This window comes from Pempheris klunzingeri, chromosome 15, assembly GCF_042242105.1.
Source record: "Pempheris klunzingeri isolate RE-2024b chromosome 15, fPemKlu1.hap1, whole genome shotgun sequence".
NCBI lineage: Eukaryota > Metazoa > Chordata > Actinopteri > Acropomatiformes > Pempheridae > Pempheris > Pempheris klunzingeri.
The window spans coordinates 22,329,061-22,346,961 of record NC_092026.1 but is presented as its reverse complement, the minus strand read 5'-3'; the positions used below and the strand labels follow the sequence as shown (position 1 = coordinate 22,346,961).

At 43.0% G+C, this 17,901-nt stretch overlaps 1 protein-coding gene across 5 annotated transcripts in view; it reads right to left on the bottom strand.

Moving 5' to 3' along the window:
• The window catches only part of LOC139214224 (receptor-type tyrosine-protein phosphatase F), a 156,840-nt gene that overhangs the window by 28,138 nt on the left and 110,801 nt on the right, over positions 1–17,901 (bottom strand). For all 5 annotated transcript variants that reach the window (XM_070845017.1, XM_070845016.1, XM_070845020.1 and 2 more), the window contains 7 exons: positions 15,072–15,189; positions 13,797–14,369; positions 12,949–13,049; positions 11,503–11,750; positions 10,102–10,180; positions 8,629–8,853; positions 1,334–1,488 (listed from right to left, as the gene is read on the bottom strand). In XM_070845017.1, coding sequence (XP_070701118.1) covers positions 1,334–1,488; positions 8,629–8,853; positions 10,102–10,180; positions 11,503–11,750; positions 12,949–13,049; positions 13,797–14,369; positions 15,072–15,189 — 1,499 coding nt within the window. The remainder of the gene's footprint in view (positions 1–1,333; positions 1,489–8,628; positions 8,854–10,101; positions 10,181–11,502; positions 11,751–12,948; positions 13,050–13,796; positions 14,370–15,071; positions 15,190–17,901) is intronic.

Genomic DNA, 17,901 nt, shown 5'->3' with positions numbered 1-17,901 from the left:
TACTGGCAGTCCACAGTGAAAAGGGCACACAGCTACATCCCCACAGTCCCTCCTGTCGATCTGTGTCTACATGGAGAAAGGGCTTCCAGACAGAGGATGTGCTACTCAGCAGTGAGCTGTCTCAAGGCCTATTATTAACTGGTCTCTCTCTAAGCCTGCTGGAGACAGCAGCCACACAGCAGAATGTGAGGCTGTGGATGGCAGGTTAGAGAATAGGTATGATGTGAAATGGAGACTTTGTAATGGAGCCATCAGGAGAAGATAGGGAGGTGGGAATTAATCAGGAAGAAGCCACGAGAGGTAAATAATGGCTCACACTGAAGGCAAAAGACTCCCATCAAAATGCTTTTTTCTTTTTTTGGTCCAAACCACACTATTATTTTTTATTATCATTGTGTCCTCTGGTAACATACAAGTAACTCTTAAATACTAACAAGCTTGAAGAGGGCCTGTTTGTATCTGTGGCTGCACATAGAAGAATTAGTTGATTAATTGATTAGTTAATCGATAAAAAATTACTTAGCAGCTATTTTTATAATCAATTTTGTATATTTTAAGTGAAAAATGCCAAAAAAAACTGATAGTTCCAGGTTCTCAGATGTGTGTTTGCTGCTTTTCTTGGTCTTTAATTTCACTGAAATTAGTATTTTTCACTTTTTGACTGTTGGTCAGCATAAACAAGACATCTGATGAAATCAAAATTGGGGTCTACGATATTGTGATACCTTTTTAATAACTGAATAGTAGTTGACCAATTAATCAATGAATATTTTCCGCACTAGTTTTATCATTACCCATTCATTATGTGCACCTCTCCTCCACCTTGTTGTACTGTGTGTATCCCCGGTGTGCTGCGAAGGGGCAACTGTGCTTTTAAGAGATATTGACAGAGCTTTTAGTAAAGCCCTCTGCTGCAGCCTTCTGTTTCTTATTTTGAAATGACCAATGGTGTTGGCCAAAACACATTTCTCACTCCTAATTAAGGGTTTTTGACAGCCAAGCTGTGCTTTTCATTAGGGACGCAATGTCAGCTGCCATTTCAACTGACTTCACATAATACTGTAAAAACAGTCAACTGGGCCAAAATCTTTTTGGGGAGCAATGCGGATTTTCTGAAAGACAAATCAATCCGCCTCTGGTTCCTTTCCCATTACACTGTATATTATGGTGAGGAAATTGGATGTTACAGTTTGGTCTGTGAGCAGCTGGGTGCAAGTGGCAGAGGGGAGCATTACCATTCCTGATGCAACCAAATGAAACCTACAGTCACAAGTGTCACTGCGGTTCAACCTTACAGAAAGACAGAGAAGAATGACTGAGCACGGCCTCTTACTTCTTAAACAGCAGGATGGCGATGACGATGATGATGATGAGGACCACAGCCAACACTGGGCCCATGACCCACAACATTTCGGGCTGCTCCATCCCCTGAGCCATGCTTGTAGTAACCTGGATTGGGTCTGAGTAGGGACTGGCTGACAACGTCATCTGTAAGGGGAAAAAAAAGAGGGAAAGTGCAGGTACATGAGAGCCAAGTCACTTTAGAGCGTATGTAAGATGTTTCCGCTCTTATCAAAAAGTAGTTTAACCTCCAAAAAAAGCCAAGTTAAAAATAGCCCACACATCAGAGTGAAAACAAGGTTTGTGTCAGAATGCTGTTAAGGTAAATTCAACATTTAACATAGAGATTTTAATTGCAGGGGAACCACAGGAAGTCTAATAAGCTTTGTCTGAAGTTGGTCTAAATTTACAGCTCGTACATAATACATCATACATTTGTTGATTTCAAGTATACAAGCTGAAGTACTGCAGGGTGCTTATTACTACACCCAAACCTCCAAAACATAGACACCAAGGCAAGCCTGTTTTGCTGGTGGTAAAATTTGTATCATAAATTTGATAAATAGCAAACAACAGGAGACAAACGCCTCTTATAATCTTAAGAAAAACCATAGAAATCATTAAGAAAGGAATGGACATTTATAATATGGTATTTTCTGAAACTAATGTGACAATGTTGAAAACAAACAGTAAAAATATCTATATTGTTAGCACAGTCTACCTTGATAAGAACAAGGAATTAAAAATATCTGTCTGCAGATTTCTTGCTTCTGGCAACCTGAGAACCAAGTTATTTTATAATAATAATAGGCCACGGTTCAAGGATGCAGCGGAACAAGCCATAAAGCTATCGACCTAGCTCAAAAGACACTTTCCTGAAAACAATAACCATCTTGGTTAATGAAGCTGTTATTATGTTTCTATTAAAGCATTGCATCACGTTAGAGATGATGACAGAGCAAGTGTGAGACGGGAGAGTGAGAAAGACAGGGATGAGTGTGCACATCCCTTGGCCACTGAGATAAATGGGGGCACGGGAGAGGACTCATCTCTTCTTCATTAGTGTTCACACCGTGACGGAAGAGGAGGAGGAGGAGGAGGAGGAGGAGGAGGAGGAGGAGGAGGAGGAGGAGAAGGAGGAGGTGACGGTGAGGGTGCGTTTCCACCTTGGTTGTAAATGAGACATCTCTCTGCTCCTTCGTCTTCAAATAACGGAGGGGAGGGAGGGATGGAGGTGTGCGTGAGAGTGTGCCTGGGGAGTGGGCGCATGAGGCGACGCAGTACGGTGTTTAAAAAAGTGTCTGAAAGAAGAAGGAGTCCAACTGCAGGAAAGCAAGGTGACAGATGAGAAAGAGAAAGAGGGAGGTGCAAGGCATCTGTCATTAGAGCTCAGCGTGTCTCCTATTGAATGACGATGGGAGATGCGGGTCGGGGAGGGGAAGGGGGGTGTGCGGATGGGCACGGGTGACAGATCGCATCCCTCGAAGGGAATTGGGCTCCCAGCATGCAGCAGTAGTGGCGGGGCGGCAGGCAGCAGTAATCCGGATCATTAGTCGCACAGCAGCCTGCTCTTCGGCACACAGGCAGATATTAATTGGAAAGATAAGCTGAGATGAGCTCAAAGAGTCCTGTGCTCTGTCATATAGTTCTGTTATCTCTTGTACTCTTGGGCAACTGCCGGAAAAATTTACAGTACGTGTGTGTATGACTGTTACAGCATGTCTCAATCGTGTACGTGCAAACCGGCACGCTCTGATATTAGGCACAGACACAAGATAACTCAAGTCGGAAAGTAAAAAAGATTCATATTTTCATATTACGGTGGTAGTTTACAGCAGAAGTGTTTTGCATTTGTCTTTGTCTTCCACACACACACAGAGATACACACACCAGGCGTGTGAGACCGGTTCTCTCCCGTTCTGTGTGCCTTTGGGAGGAACCTATTATCTAAGAACAAAGAAAAATGACACAGCGGTGGGACACTGCCGATGTGATGACACCACAAGGCTTCCTGTTTCTTTGGGGAGGGCCCAAAAAAAGGCGGTAGGATGTGGCCCTGCAGGGAATCCTGGGAAAAAACTTTTTTTCATAGTGTAACAAATGACTGCAGCTGTGCTTTCAAAGAAGGATAAGGGAGGAAGAGCGAGAGGAGAGGAGAGGAGAGGGCTGGACGAAAAGAGTGGGCTTTTTGTCTGTTGGTCACGCCAAAGTACTGGGATCATCCATTTGAACGGCCCTAATATCTGATAAAAGCTCAGTCACGCAGTCCCTAATGCCTCTGCCCTCGCAGAGTGGTATCACAATGGAGCGATACTGCAGTGAAGGAATGTGAAAGCCTGAGAGTGAGTGAGTCAGAGACAGTGAGAGACAAAATAAATATGTGTGTAATGTGTGCTCTGAATTAGTGTGAGCGTATGCGTACAGTACGGGGGGGGTGGGTTTGTGCATGTGAGAGGTAGGGTCAGCTCTATGTGGATAAAATACCTGCATTCATGAAGTTGACAGTCTAAACAATCAAGTCTTTTACTTACTACTTTTGTGTTTGTGTAAGTATGACCAATGTATATAACATTCAGGTAGCAGGCTTTGCATTTCTAACCTCTGACTGATACAATGGTCAATTGAAATGTCTCAACTCTAACTAATTTACCCTAATTACACAATAAATGTGCATTAAGACTAAGGGACGTCTTTTGTTGGTGTCTGTCAGTAGTGACTGTATGACTTTTAACACTATTTTCAAGGTTCTATATATGAGATTTTGAGCATTAATATAGCCGCAAACTTGCTATGTAATGATATAGTGGTGTAATGGCGTCACACTGTGTGTGTTGTAATCCGAGCTAGTTCAACGATTTGGTAGCTTGTCCAGCCGTGTGCATAGAAGCACAGTATTATGTGCTATTTTGCCTGTTTATGGTGGATGGTTGTGGAATTTAACATAATTGTTTGTTTGACTGAAAATAGAGGGTGTCAGTTGTGTACAGGACGAATGAGAGACAGAGCTGTGACACCCTTATTTGTTTCGGTGGGACATGTAGAGGTTCTGAATCTCATACATAGAACTTTTGAGCTCATCAAATTTACAGTAACTCTACTATTTGAAACTTGTGAAAAATAATTTGTAACAAAGCACCAGGTTGTGAACAGTAATTAAGCTACCATTCAAAACTGAAGTGTCCTCTCTGTCAACAACAAGTGATTACACATCTCAAATGAATCTTAGGTTTTCAGTTATTTATTAGTAATTTATAACTAACGTTGCTTGACAATATTGAGAGCCAGAGGGAATCAAATTTGAAAAGAGGATTAGATATTGGATTCAGCTTTCAGATAACATTTTATTAAACCTGCATATGAGCATGACTCTGGATGTTAAATGAGCATTACTACTGTTCTGTTAGTGTGATTGTGTGTAAAGGCTGAAAACAAATGTGTGTAAGAGCGTGTGTGAGCGTACGTCAGTTTTTTTGAGCCTTTTCCCAAGCTCCTCTGAGCCTCCACAAGTGTGTGTGTGTTTGTCTAGGTCGCAGCCGGTGAGAATGTGTATGTATGATTGTAAGTGTTTGTCTGAGACTGAGTACGAGAACAAGAGAGAGAGAGAGAGTGGGTGATGAGAGATGGCAGAGAGCGAGGAGACAGAGATAGAGAGAAAGACTGAGGCAGAGGTGTTATGGTAGTAGCAGTATATCGAGTCTGCTATCTGGCCCGTGGGCTACACAACTTCCCCAGTCAGCCACTGCTCTGTGCGCTGCCATCCCCTGAGCACAGAATCGCTATGCGCAGCACAGGCACATTTGTTTCAACTCGCCGTTGACCCTGCTAGCTCCATGTCTCTCCAAAAGTGGCTTAAATAAGCCGCAGGGGTGTGCGCCAGACAAACAAACAAACATGCAAAGACGCCCATTATGTATCCGCCGCTCTCTGCCTCCCCAGGGAGGCTGACGAGGCCACACTCTCCTCATCGTTGCATGAGGCAGGGAAAGACAGCAAGATGGAGAGAGAAGGCAGGTTAGAGAGAGAGAGAGACGTACAGACAAAAAGATGGAGTCACAAAAAGTGAGAGGGAAAGATGATAGTATGTGTGAGTATGCCTTTATCTATGAGGAACAGAAATGTGGCTGCGGGGTCTAGCCTGCCCTGTATGATGACCCTTCTCCTTTTTTTTTCTCCCACTCTATTTTTCCCTCACATGCCCTCTTTCCCATTGGCATCAGAGCTGCACTTTTCTCTCCCTACTTGTCTGAATGCCAAGCATCCAGATATCTGGAGGCATCACTAGGGGTGACGCCACTAGGAGATGAAGTGACACAGAGCATTGAAGAGAGCATCCCACCGATGTTACCTACCCTCGGTGAACAGTTGGCCTTGAATATGCTTATACTCTGTGTTTTCATAATTCTCTCTTGATATTATTTGTCAAAACCTTTTGAATTTCGAAAGAAGCCAGTCTTCCATGTTAAGAGTGTTTTGAGCCCAGAGCACCAACAGAATTAGTGCTACAAAGCCAATTCTTTTTGAGAGTGAGCAGAATATAAATGGCTGGATAGCATTGCAAACAGAAAACTGTGGTAAACACATTCGAGCACTCTGTTTTGGTTTCTCTGTGCACCACAAGCTCACCTCTCCCTTATCAAAAGAAAAGCACACATTAGCACAATCTCTTCCTCTTTCTCCAAATTACTTTCTCTCATGCAAGCTTCACAGACTGGACGGGACACAATACAAAAATTTTGCTTTCCTCTTTACCTCTCTCCAACACCACCCCTCCTTTCTGTCTCACATCACACAATATTTCATGCTACCTCCCTCCCTCACTCTCTTCTCGCATTAAATGATACTGTTTATACACACCCAGCATCTATCATCCCATTTCACACTTCCCCCGGCTTGTTTATCTGCCTTGGGTGCTGGGGAGACATGAAGGCACACTCTCTTCTTCTTTCTCTCTCTCATCCCCCTTTGCCTTCCTTCCTTCTCTTCTTCCCTCCAACCACTGCTGGCTGCTTGTGGCCATTGATATACGAGGGCTTATTAAACCCTGGCGGTCCTGTTTGATCTACGCTGGGGGAATTTGGGTGGTGGCGAGGAAGTCTAGTAAAGACACAAGTCATTTACTCCAGTACTTGTTGTCTTATTCTCCTGGGTCTGGTGAAGATCCTGCTCGAGGCAGCTTCTGCCAACTGCTCAATCTCACTGCACGCTTTACCTTCTGTACCCGTTTGTGCTTCGTAATAAATGTGTGCAAGTGCCGCATTGGGAGTGACAAAACAAACACTGTTGTGGTATCTGAGTTTCCCAAAGAGTGCGGTTAGGGGATTTGTGTGGCGATCAATGACAGCCTGCCTGTAGTCACCACCTCAGAATTCAGTATGTTTTAATGCACACAAGAACCCAGGTTACTGGGAGAAATGAGGAAATCAAGGTGCTTACATACACTGCAGTAATCTTGTTACTGTAAATCCGGAGTTTATTATATGCAGCAGGTCAGTTATTGGATTTCTTTCCCATACCCTACTGTATTTCTAAACCAAGGATGGCATATTTTGATTGAATTTGTTACACAGTATGAAGCTGAAGCCTGAAGAGACTTTTTTGGTCCGGGATTTTGGACTGACGGTTCAGAGAGAGGACAAGCTCTGTAGAATAAAACCGACAGAATTTCTGTTTTATGTGCGCACGTTTTTTTTTAACAAAAGTGTACTGCCTAGCTGCGAACGTCAACTTCTTTTTTCCGGTCTCAGCGTTAGTCTGACTTTGAATATGATTATTTTGGTTACAAGGATGCACTGCAATGAGTAATGATCTTTCCTTTATGACTTTTCTGCCATAAGTCTTTGTCATGCACATAGGCTCATGTAAAATGCCTGTTACAAAATGATTTCAGATCACACGCAGGCAAAAAAAAAAGGTTTTAGTCCTGATAACTGAGTTCCTGTAAACCTTTACCCAAATTAAGGAAAACAAGTGTCTTATTTGCATGAAGTTTAAGAAATTGGGTTACTGCAGAAAACGGTCAATAACCAGGTTACTGAAGAGAAGGAAAACACACTGATTGACTCCCCCTGCAAGTGAAGCCTGATTAATCCAAGCGATTAAGTTTAAAGGTGGGTGGGTGCTACACAGTTTAAGGAGGGGGAGTACACAGAAAAAAACAAATCTTGAGCGCCGCTGATCCAACCTGGTGCGTCTGGCAGGTGCAGTGAGAGTGTTGTGCAGCAGTGGGGTTTAAGCATCTCCTTTGAAGTCAAGTGTATCATGGCTGCCCACTACAGTCTCCTTCGCACCTCCCTCCACTTGTCAGAGTGAAGGAGTGGAGGATTACTGGAGAGGGTGTATGTGTGTGTGTGAGGAGGGGGGGGTTTAGGGACATTTAAAGAAGCATTTCAAGGGAATCAGGCCTGCTTTACAGACTCCCTAGGCCCTGCGACCAGGCCCTCGTCTCCCTCTTAACTCCAGCCTCACTAATCAATCTCCTCTGCTCTCTTCATGGTCGAGAAAGATGGGGAGAGGGAGAGAGACATGCAGAAGCAGAAAGTGAGCGAAAGAAAAAGAGCTGAGAGGAGAGGGAGAAGAGAAAGAAATAGGTGAAAAGTCTGGGATTTGGTTTCGGACATGGAGCGCTCGCTCTCCCTCCTTCTGTGGTTGCCCAGGGTCCAGCTACTGAATATGTATGTTGCGGGTAGTCGAGGAGCCCAGAGCAATCGCAACTCTCATCCTTCCTGCAGCGAAGTTTACCCCACACCATCCCATGGAGAGTTGGGCCTCTTTGTTAGTGCTGTTTGACGAGTGCATGGGGCCTCCACTTAGAAAGCCAAGAGTCTTGTATAAGCATTGTTAAGAGACCTGCGCGGGCCCTGCTGCTGCTGAAATGGCAAAGCAGAATCTCTGATGTTGTTGTCGACTGATAAGGGAGTTATCAGGACAAGCTGCAATGACTTTTAGAGGCGGCTGTAGTAAAGGCTAAGTGGCAGTAAAAACAACAACAATTTGGCTTGCCACTGCCATTTTGGAAAAGCTTGATGGGAAATATGGTTAGAGCATTACCGTGGGTGATAAACTAAAATGTTTGAAAAATGAAAAAGGTGACACATGTCAGCTAAATAAATGCAATGTACAAAAATACACAATAGGCTGAGGTAAATTTAGTTTTAATCCAACAAATCCAGGAGGGGCCTTTGCTCAGAAAAAAAGCTACTGTTTTTTTCTGCTGCTGAAAATCATTGTCTATCCTTAATCTGTAAAAGGAAGTTTAACTTAATGTGTGTGTGCATGTATGTCTCTTACATAATTAGCAGGGCTGTCTGGCCCTTCATATCGGAGTACGGCCAGGACGAAGCACAGATATTCCTGCGAACTGGTCAAGAGTTTGTTGTAGAAGCCGTTGTATCTCTTCTCATCACCAAGGGTGAAGGTGGTCGGCAGTGAGGCCAGTTTAGCAGCGATGTAAGGCTTGGAGGGATCGAGATGACGTCGGCGCCTCAGGACAGGGCCTTCACTTGCCTTGAGCAACTGTGGAAAACACAGAGAGCAAAGGTTAAGGTTAAGTGTGTCAACAAAGAGTCAGAGTGAGTGCGACCTTAACTTCTGACCTCCTTTCCAAGGACAAGCAAGGATCAATAAATTTCTCATTAAGAGACAAAATTTACTGCATCATGCTGTAACATGGAAGTAAAAAACTCACTCCGCACAACAATCATTTGGACTCAGGGCAAAAAATCTTTGTGGCTTGTGTATGAAAAAAAAATCCTACTTTTGAATAATAGAGCAACGGAATGCCCCAACTTATATAAACTCCTAAAATCTGAAAAAACACACCCATTGCACTATATGCCCTGGTCTGCTTCTTACAATGCCTCCAAAGAAGAGCTAATGATTCCACACAGCTAAAATGCCCTTTGCTCGGTGTTCTAACTTTGCAAACAATGCAGCCAAGCTACGAAGTGAGCAATTAGCGCTTGCTCCAGCACACAATCGCAGCATGACTGCCAGCCTGGTTAATAAATGAGCAGCAGCATACAGCACTGCGGCATTGTGTTTTCAGCAGCATTTTGTTTTCTGTCAGTGATGTCTCATGCGCTGCTCCAGATGTAGCTTTATTAAATCATTATGTCGGAGGGAGGAGACAATGGCCTGCTCAGTGTTTAATGACTCAGGGAGTCCCAGCCCTCTCCCTCTCTTGGTCTCTTATGTTATTTCTTCAGGGAGCTTGAACAATAGTAATCCAAACCAACGAGCCTCGGAGTTTACTTAAAAATGACGCTATTAATATTTAGGCATGTCATTTAGCTTAAAATCTCTTGTGGACACGGAGGACCTTTATACAGTATAATAATAAAGCAGTCATAAATCTTTATCCTCATTTGAATACCTTATGTAAAACTTTACTTGGAGTTGCCACACCCCTAATTCTAAGACTGTAAAGAAAATATGGCGGTAGAGCAGTAAATTGGTAACAACTGTTTTGCTTAACATTTACATCACTACACGTGTATGATTAAGATTATTCTGTGTGCTCTCAAACTGTTGGATTCAGCAGATGGGTAGTGTCTGCAGATCTGGCATCCAATCAGGACATTCCCCACCTGCCCGAGTGAGTCATTGTTTAAAATCTCTCTGCCCTGCCACCCCCCTCCCTGAGCCCAGAAGGGTAGAGCTAATTAGCTACAACCAGTGACTTCCTACCCAGTTGGAAGGGGAGATGCTAGCGGTGACCCTTGACCTTGCACACTAGCCAATCAGCCACCGGCTGGCACTCACCTCGTCCAGGTCCATCTCGTCTGGATTCTTCCAACGCCGCGTTGACTGGGACACCGGCACCACTACGATGTAGTACCACCTGCCAAGAAAAATAAAGCCTGTGTTAAGACAGACTGAAGTACATACATGCTGAGATCAAAGTGGGCCAAGCACATTAATAACCCAGTCAAAACATTTAGAAAGACATACTTTCACTGTGAGGCCTGCTGGGCTGAATTCAAAACTTGAGTGGTACACAAGTGGGTCCAACCAAGGTCAAACACCAGCAGATTGGCACTGCATTCTCCAATTAATGGCTAATCACTAAGAACATCTGCCATGTAGACTGGAACAAACACTATCCCAGGGAGAGAAGCCTTCAGCTAATAGAGATCCCCCTAGGATTCCTTAGGTTAATAGGACCAGCGATGTGACTACTGGTGTGTGTGTCCTTTTACTGCTGTCATTATAAAGACCAAAAATAGAGGGAAAAGAAAGACATCAGAAAGACATTTAAGAGTTTAGGGTCAAACTAAGCAGTGAGGTAATGAATGGAGGAATGTGCTTGTGAGTACACAATGTGCAAACATCTGTGTCTGTGTTTATTTATGTGCTGGTTCTCTCTTGCTGTTTCTCTCATATTCTCTCTGAGTCTGTCTCCTCTCAGCTCAAAGTTTTTCCCCCACTGCGGCATTCAACCACTTGTAAAATCAGCTGCTGCTGACAGTGAAAGCAGCTGCTTCTCTCCCCTTCTCTCCAGGCCTCGATTCTGTGATTCAACAGTCAGTCAAGCCTGGGAGAGGGAGAGGACATGTATAACAAGACTCCTCACCCCCCCCCCACACACACACACGTCCACTCTTCCAACCCCAATCACGTGCACCCTTTGCCTGTCAATCTGTGCTGGAGCTTGGCCAGCCCTGACAGCCCTGTAATCTTTTTACCAATCAACCCTGTGCACTCCCTGTACTCAGATGTGTCTGTATGTGTGTGTGTGTGTGTACCTGAGGGAAAGGCTTCACCCGGCAGGGTCAAGCACAATTCTGCTCCAAACAATTTGAGTCAAAAGATAATACAGCTCGACCTGATGCTAAAAGTCTTGATTATCATCAGCTGCAATGCGAAGTTGGCTGAGACTAAAAGTTGCAGTTTTAAGTTTCAAAACCGGTTTAGTATTAATCAGATACTTGTGCTTGTTGCTGTTTGAAAGGAGTCGCAGTTGAATTAGGTCCCTAATGATAACATTTTCTGACAGCAAGTGTTTCGAGTCCCAGGGCCACAAACAAGCTCCCAAATGCACAAATTTCAAGTACAAATTCTTTTGTTCTTTTCTTGGCTTCATTTACTTACAGTATTAACTTAATCCAATGGAGGATTTATGAGCTAGCCTGTGCATTTGCTCCCATGTGTCTCAGTACTGACCTGACACGTGTGGTAGTCTGGACGTTGGGCAGGTTGATGGTCATCTTGCCACCCTGAGCCTGATGTGTGCTGGGCTTGGTCTTAATCAGGTCAGGCGCGGTGCGGATGGACACCTGCTGCTGCAGACCCCCGGCAATGTTGCCCCTGCTTGTCAGCACAAAAGAGTAGTCTGTGTCTGGCTGCAGCTGCGTGATCAGCTTTCTCTTCAGGTTTCCCAGCACTTCCACGCTTTGCTGGTTGTACAAGATCTGTGAGGGACACAAGGGAAAACTTATGGTTTAAATTCACAAACACGCAAAAATGTATTTCCGACAAATGCAATACTCTCTCCTCGGACACACACATGGACAAAAGCAGTATGGTCAAGTGGAGGCCATACATGGACTGTATAGAAGAAGTGGATGAGGCTTACGGATTTGAAAAGTGAAGCCAATGCAGTGCCTTAAACCTGCATTCTTTCTAATGGCCAGCAGGCGGCAACTCTGCTGGTTGCAAAACCAGTCCAGATGTATGTGAGAAAATGACTCTCACTTGATTTATTACCTCAGTAAACATGTTCCTGATGAGTTTATGGTGTCAATCATTATTTTCCATCTTCTTCAATACAGCATGATGTTCATTTATTAAATCATGGCCCTATTTAGAGTAAGGACAGGGCATGATTTAGGGCAGGACTACCTTGTGATTAGCCAATCAGAGGAGGGTCATGCTGAGCCCTAACCAATCAGAAGCGGAGATCTTAACAGAATGAATGCCACACCTCTGGTTCTGAAACCATCATGGTGATGCCCAAAGTGGCAAAACCCAGGCTTCAAAACAGCAGTCCAATCTAGGAGTGCAGCTCATTTGACACCTTGCCTAACGTATTTCACTGTCACTTTTTACACTTGAGATTGTCTTTGCTCCATTATCATGAGGTGTGAATTGATATAATATCATTTTGACAGAATATTACACCTCATCATCTTTTTTTAGATTTTTCAGTGCAAATAGGGAAAGTCACTGCACCACACAGTTCTTTTTGATTGAGGGCAGAAAGCAAAAAAAAAAAGGTGTTAACAACTAATACTGCGTCATAATACAATTATGTTACAAATACATGCAAAAATATATGCAAAGTATGCGATATACATTGTAATTTGTAGTAATGACGGTAATAGAAGTCTAATGAAAAATAGACTTCTTACCATCCTTGTGTTATCTTGTATTGTATTTATTTTGGTGGTTGAATTTTATAATTTAAATGTTGGAAGATACTGTTTGCAATAAGGCATCATAAAATCTAAGTATAACAGTAACTAGCATTACAAAATATGATGCTTTCTAAAACTAGTGAAAAGTGAGTCTATGTCTATGTCAACTGTGTTCTTGGTGAAAAATCTGTCCTTGAGTGAATGGATGGGTTTTTTTTTCTTTCTGCAGGATTGCTGACATCCCGGTACTCACCTTGAAAGGCGCTTGGGATTTGTAGTTTGGAGGCAAATCCCAGGTGAGGAGAACCGATGTTTTCATGACAGCTTTGACACCGAAGTTTAGGGTGGGGAAATCTAGGGTGGGAAAAATCTTTTGATTAATATCTCAAGTATGACATCTTGTACACCTCAAAATATAATCTCTGGTGTAATTCAATTTCATACTACTGAACAGCAAGTTACTCCCTGAGTAAACAATGCGAACATATTCCTCTGTGACACTGCAGTCTGTACTCTCATTCATGCTTGGTTACATATCACATAAAAATAGCTCTCTATGCTTGCTCCATTTATTACAACCCATTTAGAACAAGACATACGTTTACAGGCTAAGATCTCTGTGATGACCAAGAAATGGATGTGGTAGTGGCTTTGGCTGGATGTGTCTTAAAATAGGTATCACACACAACTGGTTATAAATAAGACAATCTTACATTTATAAGATTATGAAATTCATGAGGAGGTACGTTCTGGCTACGCTTTAGATTTGTGTCTAATGGGAGGGAGGATGAGGCAGCATGGTAATGTGACTGTAGCGTGTAATGAGATTACTACTCTATAAATCAATAAACACAGTGCTGTACTGTACTGAGTGGTAGATGAGAAAGACATGGCACTGATGAAGACAGAATATGAGTGTTCAAAACGTAAAACAGATGATTCGGTGTTCAGGTATATGCTCAAGAATGTTGTGGGCAAGGGTGTGTGATTGTGTCACCATTATGTGAGCATGCATTAAACCCTTATTTCATGTTTTCAAATCAAACACCTCAGGTATGTTTATGTATAAATGCCAGCCATGTGGCCTATCAGGTAACCTACCGTTTGACATGGTCCTGCTCTGAATGCTGGGGCTGAGGGGCCCCCCACCCTTACTGGTGAACGCCTTTACCCGGATGTCATAGGTGGTGTCAGGATTAAGGCCTTGGATAGTCATGTGTGTGTCCGCGGTGCGGTTGGTGCTGTTCTGCTGACTGTTGATGTCCCTGTACACAACCACATAGTATATGATCTTGCCGTTCCTTTCGGCCAGCAGCGGGGGTTCCCACGTCAGCTGGGTGCTGGACTGGGTCAGTCCTGTGACCTGCAGGTTGAACGGGAAACCTGAGGGAACGTCTTCAGGGGTGCTGATCTCCTTTACGTAGGCCTCGCCGATGCCTGCGCGGTTACGGGCACTAAGGCGAAAGACATAGGTGGCGCCTTTGTGCAGCCCGGTGACAGTGTAATGTTCGTCAATCTTTCTCAGCTCCCGTGACGTGTAGGTTTCCTCATCCGTGCGCTTGTACTGCAGCTGGTAGCCCATCAGCTCACCCACCATCTCCTTCGGTGGTTGCCACTGAATCAGTGCTGTGTTGCCCACTGTGGTGCTGATCATCATAGTGGGCTTGCCTGGCACTGAAAAAAGATTGAGGTAAAAAGGAAAAATATGTTGTTATGTAATTTATTAAAATATGCAGGGACCTAATTTTAAACAATCTTCACATTTGATCGTTTTGGAAAATTTGCTCATTATTATATTATCATTTCTTCTTATTATAAAATATACTTATTTACACTTTGGCAAACACAGATGACAAAATGTATACTATTCTGATTCTGATAACTGTCCATTAAATATAAGGCAAGAGCCAGAGCTCCAAAGCTCACATGTGAACTCGTAGCTCATTAATTAAAGGACAGAGATTGGTATTGATCTTCCAACTCTGCACCAGAAGGTGAATATTTCATAAAATACTGAACTTTTGTTTCAAAAGATACACAGATTAATATTTTACACATGAAATTTGTCCTACATAACAAATACCCACCAACAAGCAGTTTAACTGGAGCATATGTTAGATGCCTTACTTATAGCACTTCAACAGCAGTTAGTTATGGTAACTAGTCAGGGCATTAAGCTAACATACATGTAGCATCCTACTGAAACTAACATGACATTCCAGTCACGCGGACCATCTTCTAATCCCAGTAGCTTCTTGAATGAGGGAGACAGAGGTTATCAGTTTTAGCCTTAAAGATAATACCACAGGATTCACTGTAAACAGATAGCACATATCCCATGTTTTACATGATAACCCTGATAAAACAGACTCTGACCTGCTCCAGTCGTAGTGATGACTTTAGCTTTGCTACGAGCTCCATCACCCTTGGTGGTGTACGCTGCCACAGTAACAGAGTAGGTGGTTTCAGAGTGCAGTCCACTAATGATGGCCTCCTACAAAATTGGAAAATCACGAGGTCAGAGGTTAAAAGGAATCAGTGAGCCTGAGCAACACCGCCTCAAAGGCAAAAAAAAAACACAACCCCGTCACACAAGCTCCCCAACAAAACACACAGCACCATAAGAAAGCATAATAAAATTAAACACCCTTCTCCATCCACTTGTAGTTTCTTGGTCGATATGCCTATAACAGGAACAAATATTTGAAGCAGTTAACATAGAAAGATTTGAAGGCACACAAACAGGACCAGGAACTTTTCTTAGTCAAGAAAAACTCCTCGTGAGGAACACACTGAACCCATTAACCAACAAACCAACCAAATGAACCAGAGCATCACCAGTGTGTCAGTGTTCATGCCTGCTGCATGGATAAGCATGAGATTATGCCCATAGGAGCTTAGGATCATCACTACACTGCAGTCTGTAAAAGCCCACACATAGGACACTTCTGACTGTGGGACATATTGTAAAAAATCTTCATAAATCTTTAATATCAAAATAATACTAGACATTTCACTTTTATTCTTTTGATAATAAAGTTATATTCTTGGTATTTATTGTCCTCTGGAGTCACATGCAAGTTGGGTGGAATTTTTTTTTAACAGTTTCTACACAAAAACACAGACACACTGAGGTGGTTGAACAAATCAGTAACTCAACAGTCAGGAACAGACAGCAGAAAAACAGCAAACAACTGAGGTAACACACTGTTATTGGTAACCTGCTGCAGTGCTGGCACTCACTTCACCAGACTGCATCAGTCTGAATAAAAACACGCCCACACGCGCTGGAATTAAACACTCTCTGAGCTTGAACAAAACCCATATGTAAACAGACATACACACACACACACACACACACACACACACACGAGTGAACATACCCACCGATGTATATACACACTGAATATTAGCATGCACGCACAGACACACTGTAAATGTGCGCACACACAATGATGCACGCAGACATGAGCACACACTCAATACCAAGAACAAATTAATGCCTGTGGCTTGAGCACACATGCTGGAGTTGTCTGTTTCTGACTGGGGCCACTGAGAGGACGAACACACCAATGCCTACAAGCCTTCCTGCCGAAACTCCACGCAAACTTCTCATACTCTTGGAATATTATACGGCTTTGGTCTAATGCTGTTTCTCTAACTAATGAAGTTTTAATTTCCCAACCATAGAAGAACATTTAACAGTCTATATAAGCCAGCTCTGTTTGACAATGCTTTTTTACTGCCGCTCTCTTTAAGGGACATTTGGTGCTCCCATACTAGCCTTTAAGAGAGACGGGAGAGAAAATGCTAAATTACTGTATCATAAAACCATTTTAACTTTATGGTGAAAGTCTCATTACTTTAATCATACAAAATGGCTTTAACACTCTTAGCAGTGGCAGCCGCAGAGATCTTTTTTCCACCCCTATTCTGGCAAGGTCGAATCGGGTCTAGTAACACTTTTGAAACTCAGCAGAAAATAAAAAAGCGAGGCTTCAAAGTTTCCTTCAGAGCAAATGCTTAGAGCAGCACCAAAGGGCATTACAGAGATTATCAAGTCGACTAGTTATAGAAATGAATTCTTCTCTACAAGCTTCTCTACACCACTTTCCTCACTGGGGTAGAAAATGCCAGGGGAAAAATGGGCAGCATTGTTAAAACAAATATGTACGCTTGAGACTATTTTTTTTGCTAAAGCACAATGTTTGCGTGTTCTATTTATGTGGATTTGCATTAAAATGCCATAATTATTTGGGAAAACAAGAGTGCTTCATAAAATTCTACTCTTTGTGAACATGCCATGGGTCAACAAGACATGCTAATGTTTTTGCTGTTGACATCTGTCTGTGGCTAGTCACACTACATTAGTTACCTGGCACACAGACTGCTTTTGCCTAAACATGGCTGCTAAAGAAATAATAAAGATGTGCGAACAGATGTCTTCCACTGACAGTGTCTAGCTCAGTGTCTGTCAGGTGTTAATCAACACATTAAGACGAGAGGGAGAAGATGCAAGCCTGACTCATGCCATGTGGGTGTAGCAGAAGGAATCTAGCCATGTGTGCTGTGAAAACAGATTTCTGTTTAACTGGCTGTTATCAAATGAATAAAATGGTCTGCACACACCCCGCTGCCTTATTTATAAAGAAAAAAACAACCAGTGTTGATATGTAAACTGATATACTCAGAATAACGGAAAGACTCAGCATTGGATTGATTAACCAGTCTTCTATGTTTTCTGCTCAAATTAACTGCTCAAATGAATTCTTTGATGCACTTGCTTAAAAGCTATAAACCTTATTTTTTAAACAACTTATTTGCCCTTGTTTGAATGCTGAAAACAATGTTTGTCATTCTGGCAGGTTTCTATTGAATTTCTGGCTAGGAACAGTAAGTGGCTCTGCATTTATGCAAGTGCAATATGACATCTAGGAGGTAATAAGCCATAACAAAGGGCTGTGCGACAGCCATGGAACAGTGAGCTGCCATCCAGGCAAATGAAAAGAACATGAAAGGCTGGTGGCAATCTTGGAGATGTGTGGAGCTGATAAAACGCACAGCTCCTCCCCTCAGATGCACATGTCATCTGGAACAGTAGGTGAGACAGCAGGTTAGGCGAGCCTGATTAATGTCAGCATCACACTGGGATACTGGCACACAGCCTTTGACTGCTCTGTACGCTCACTGATGGGGGAAAGCAGTG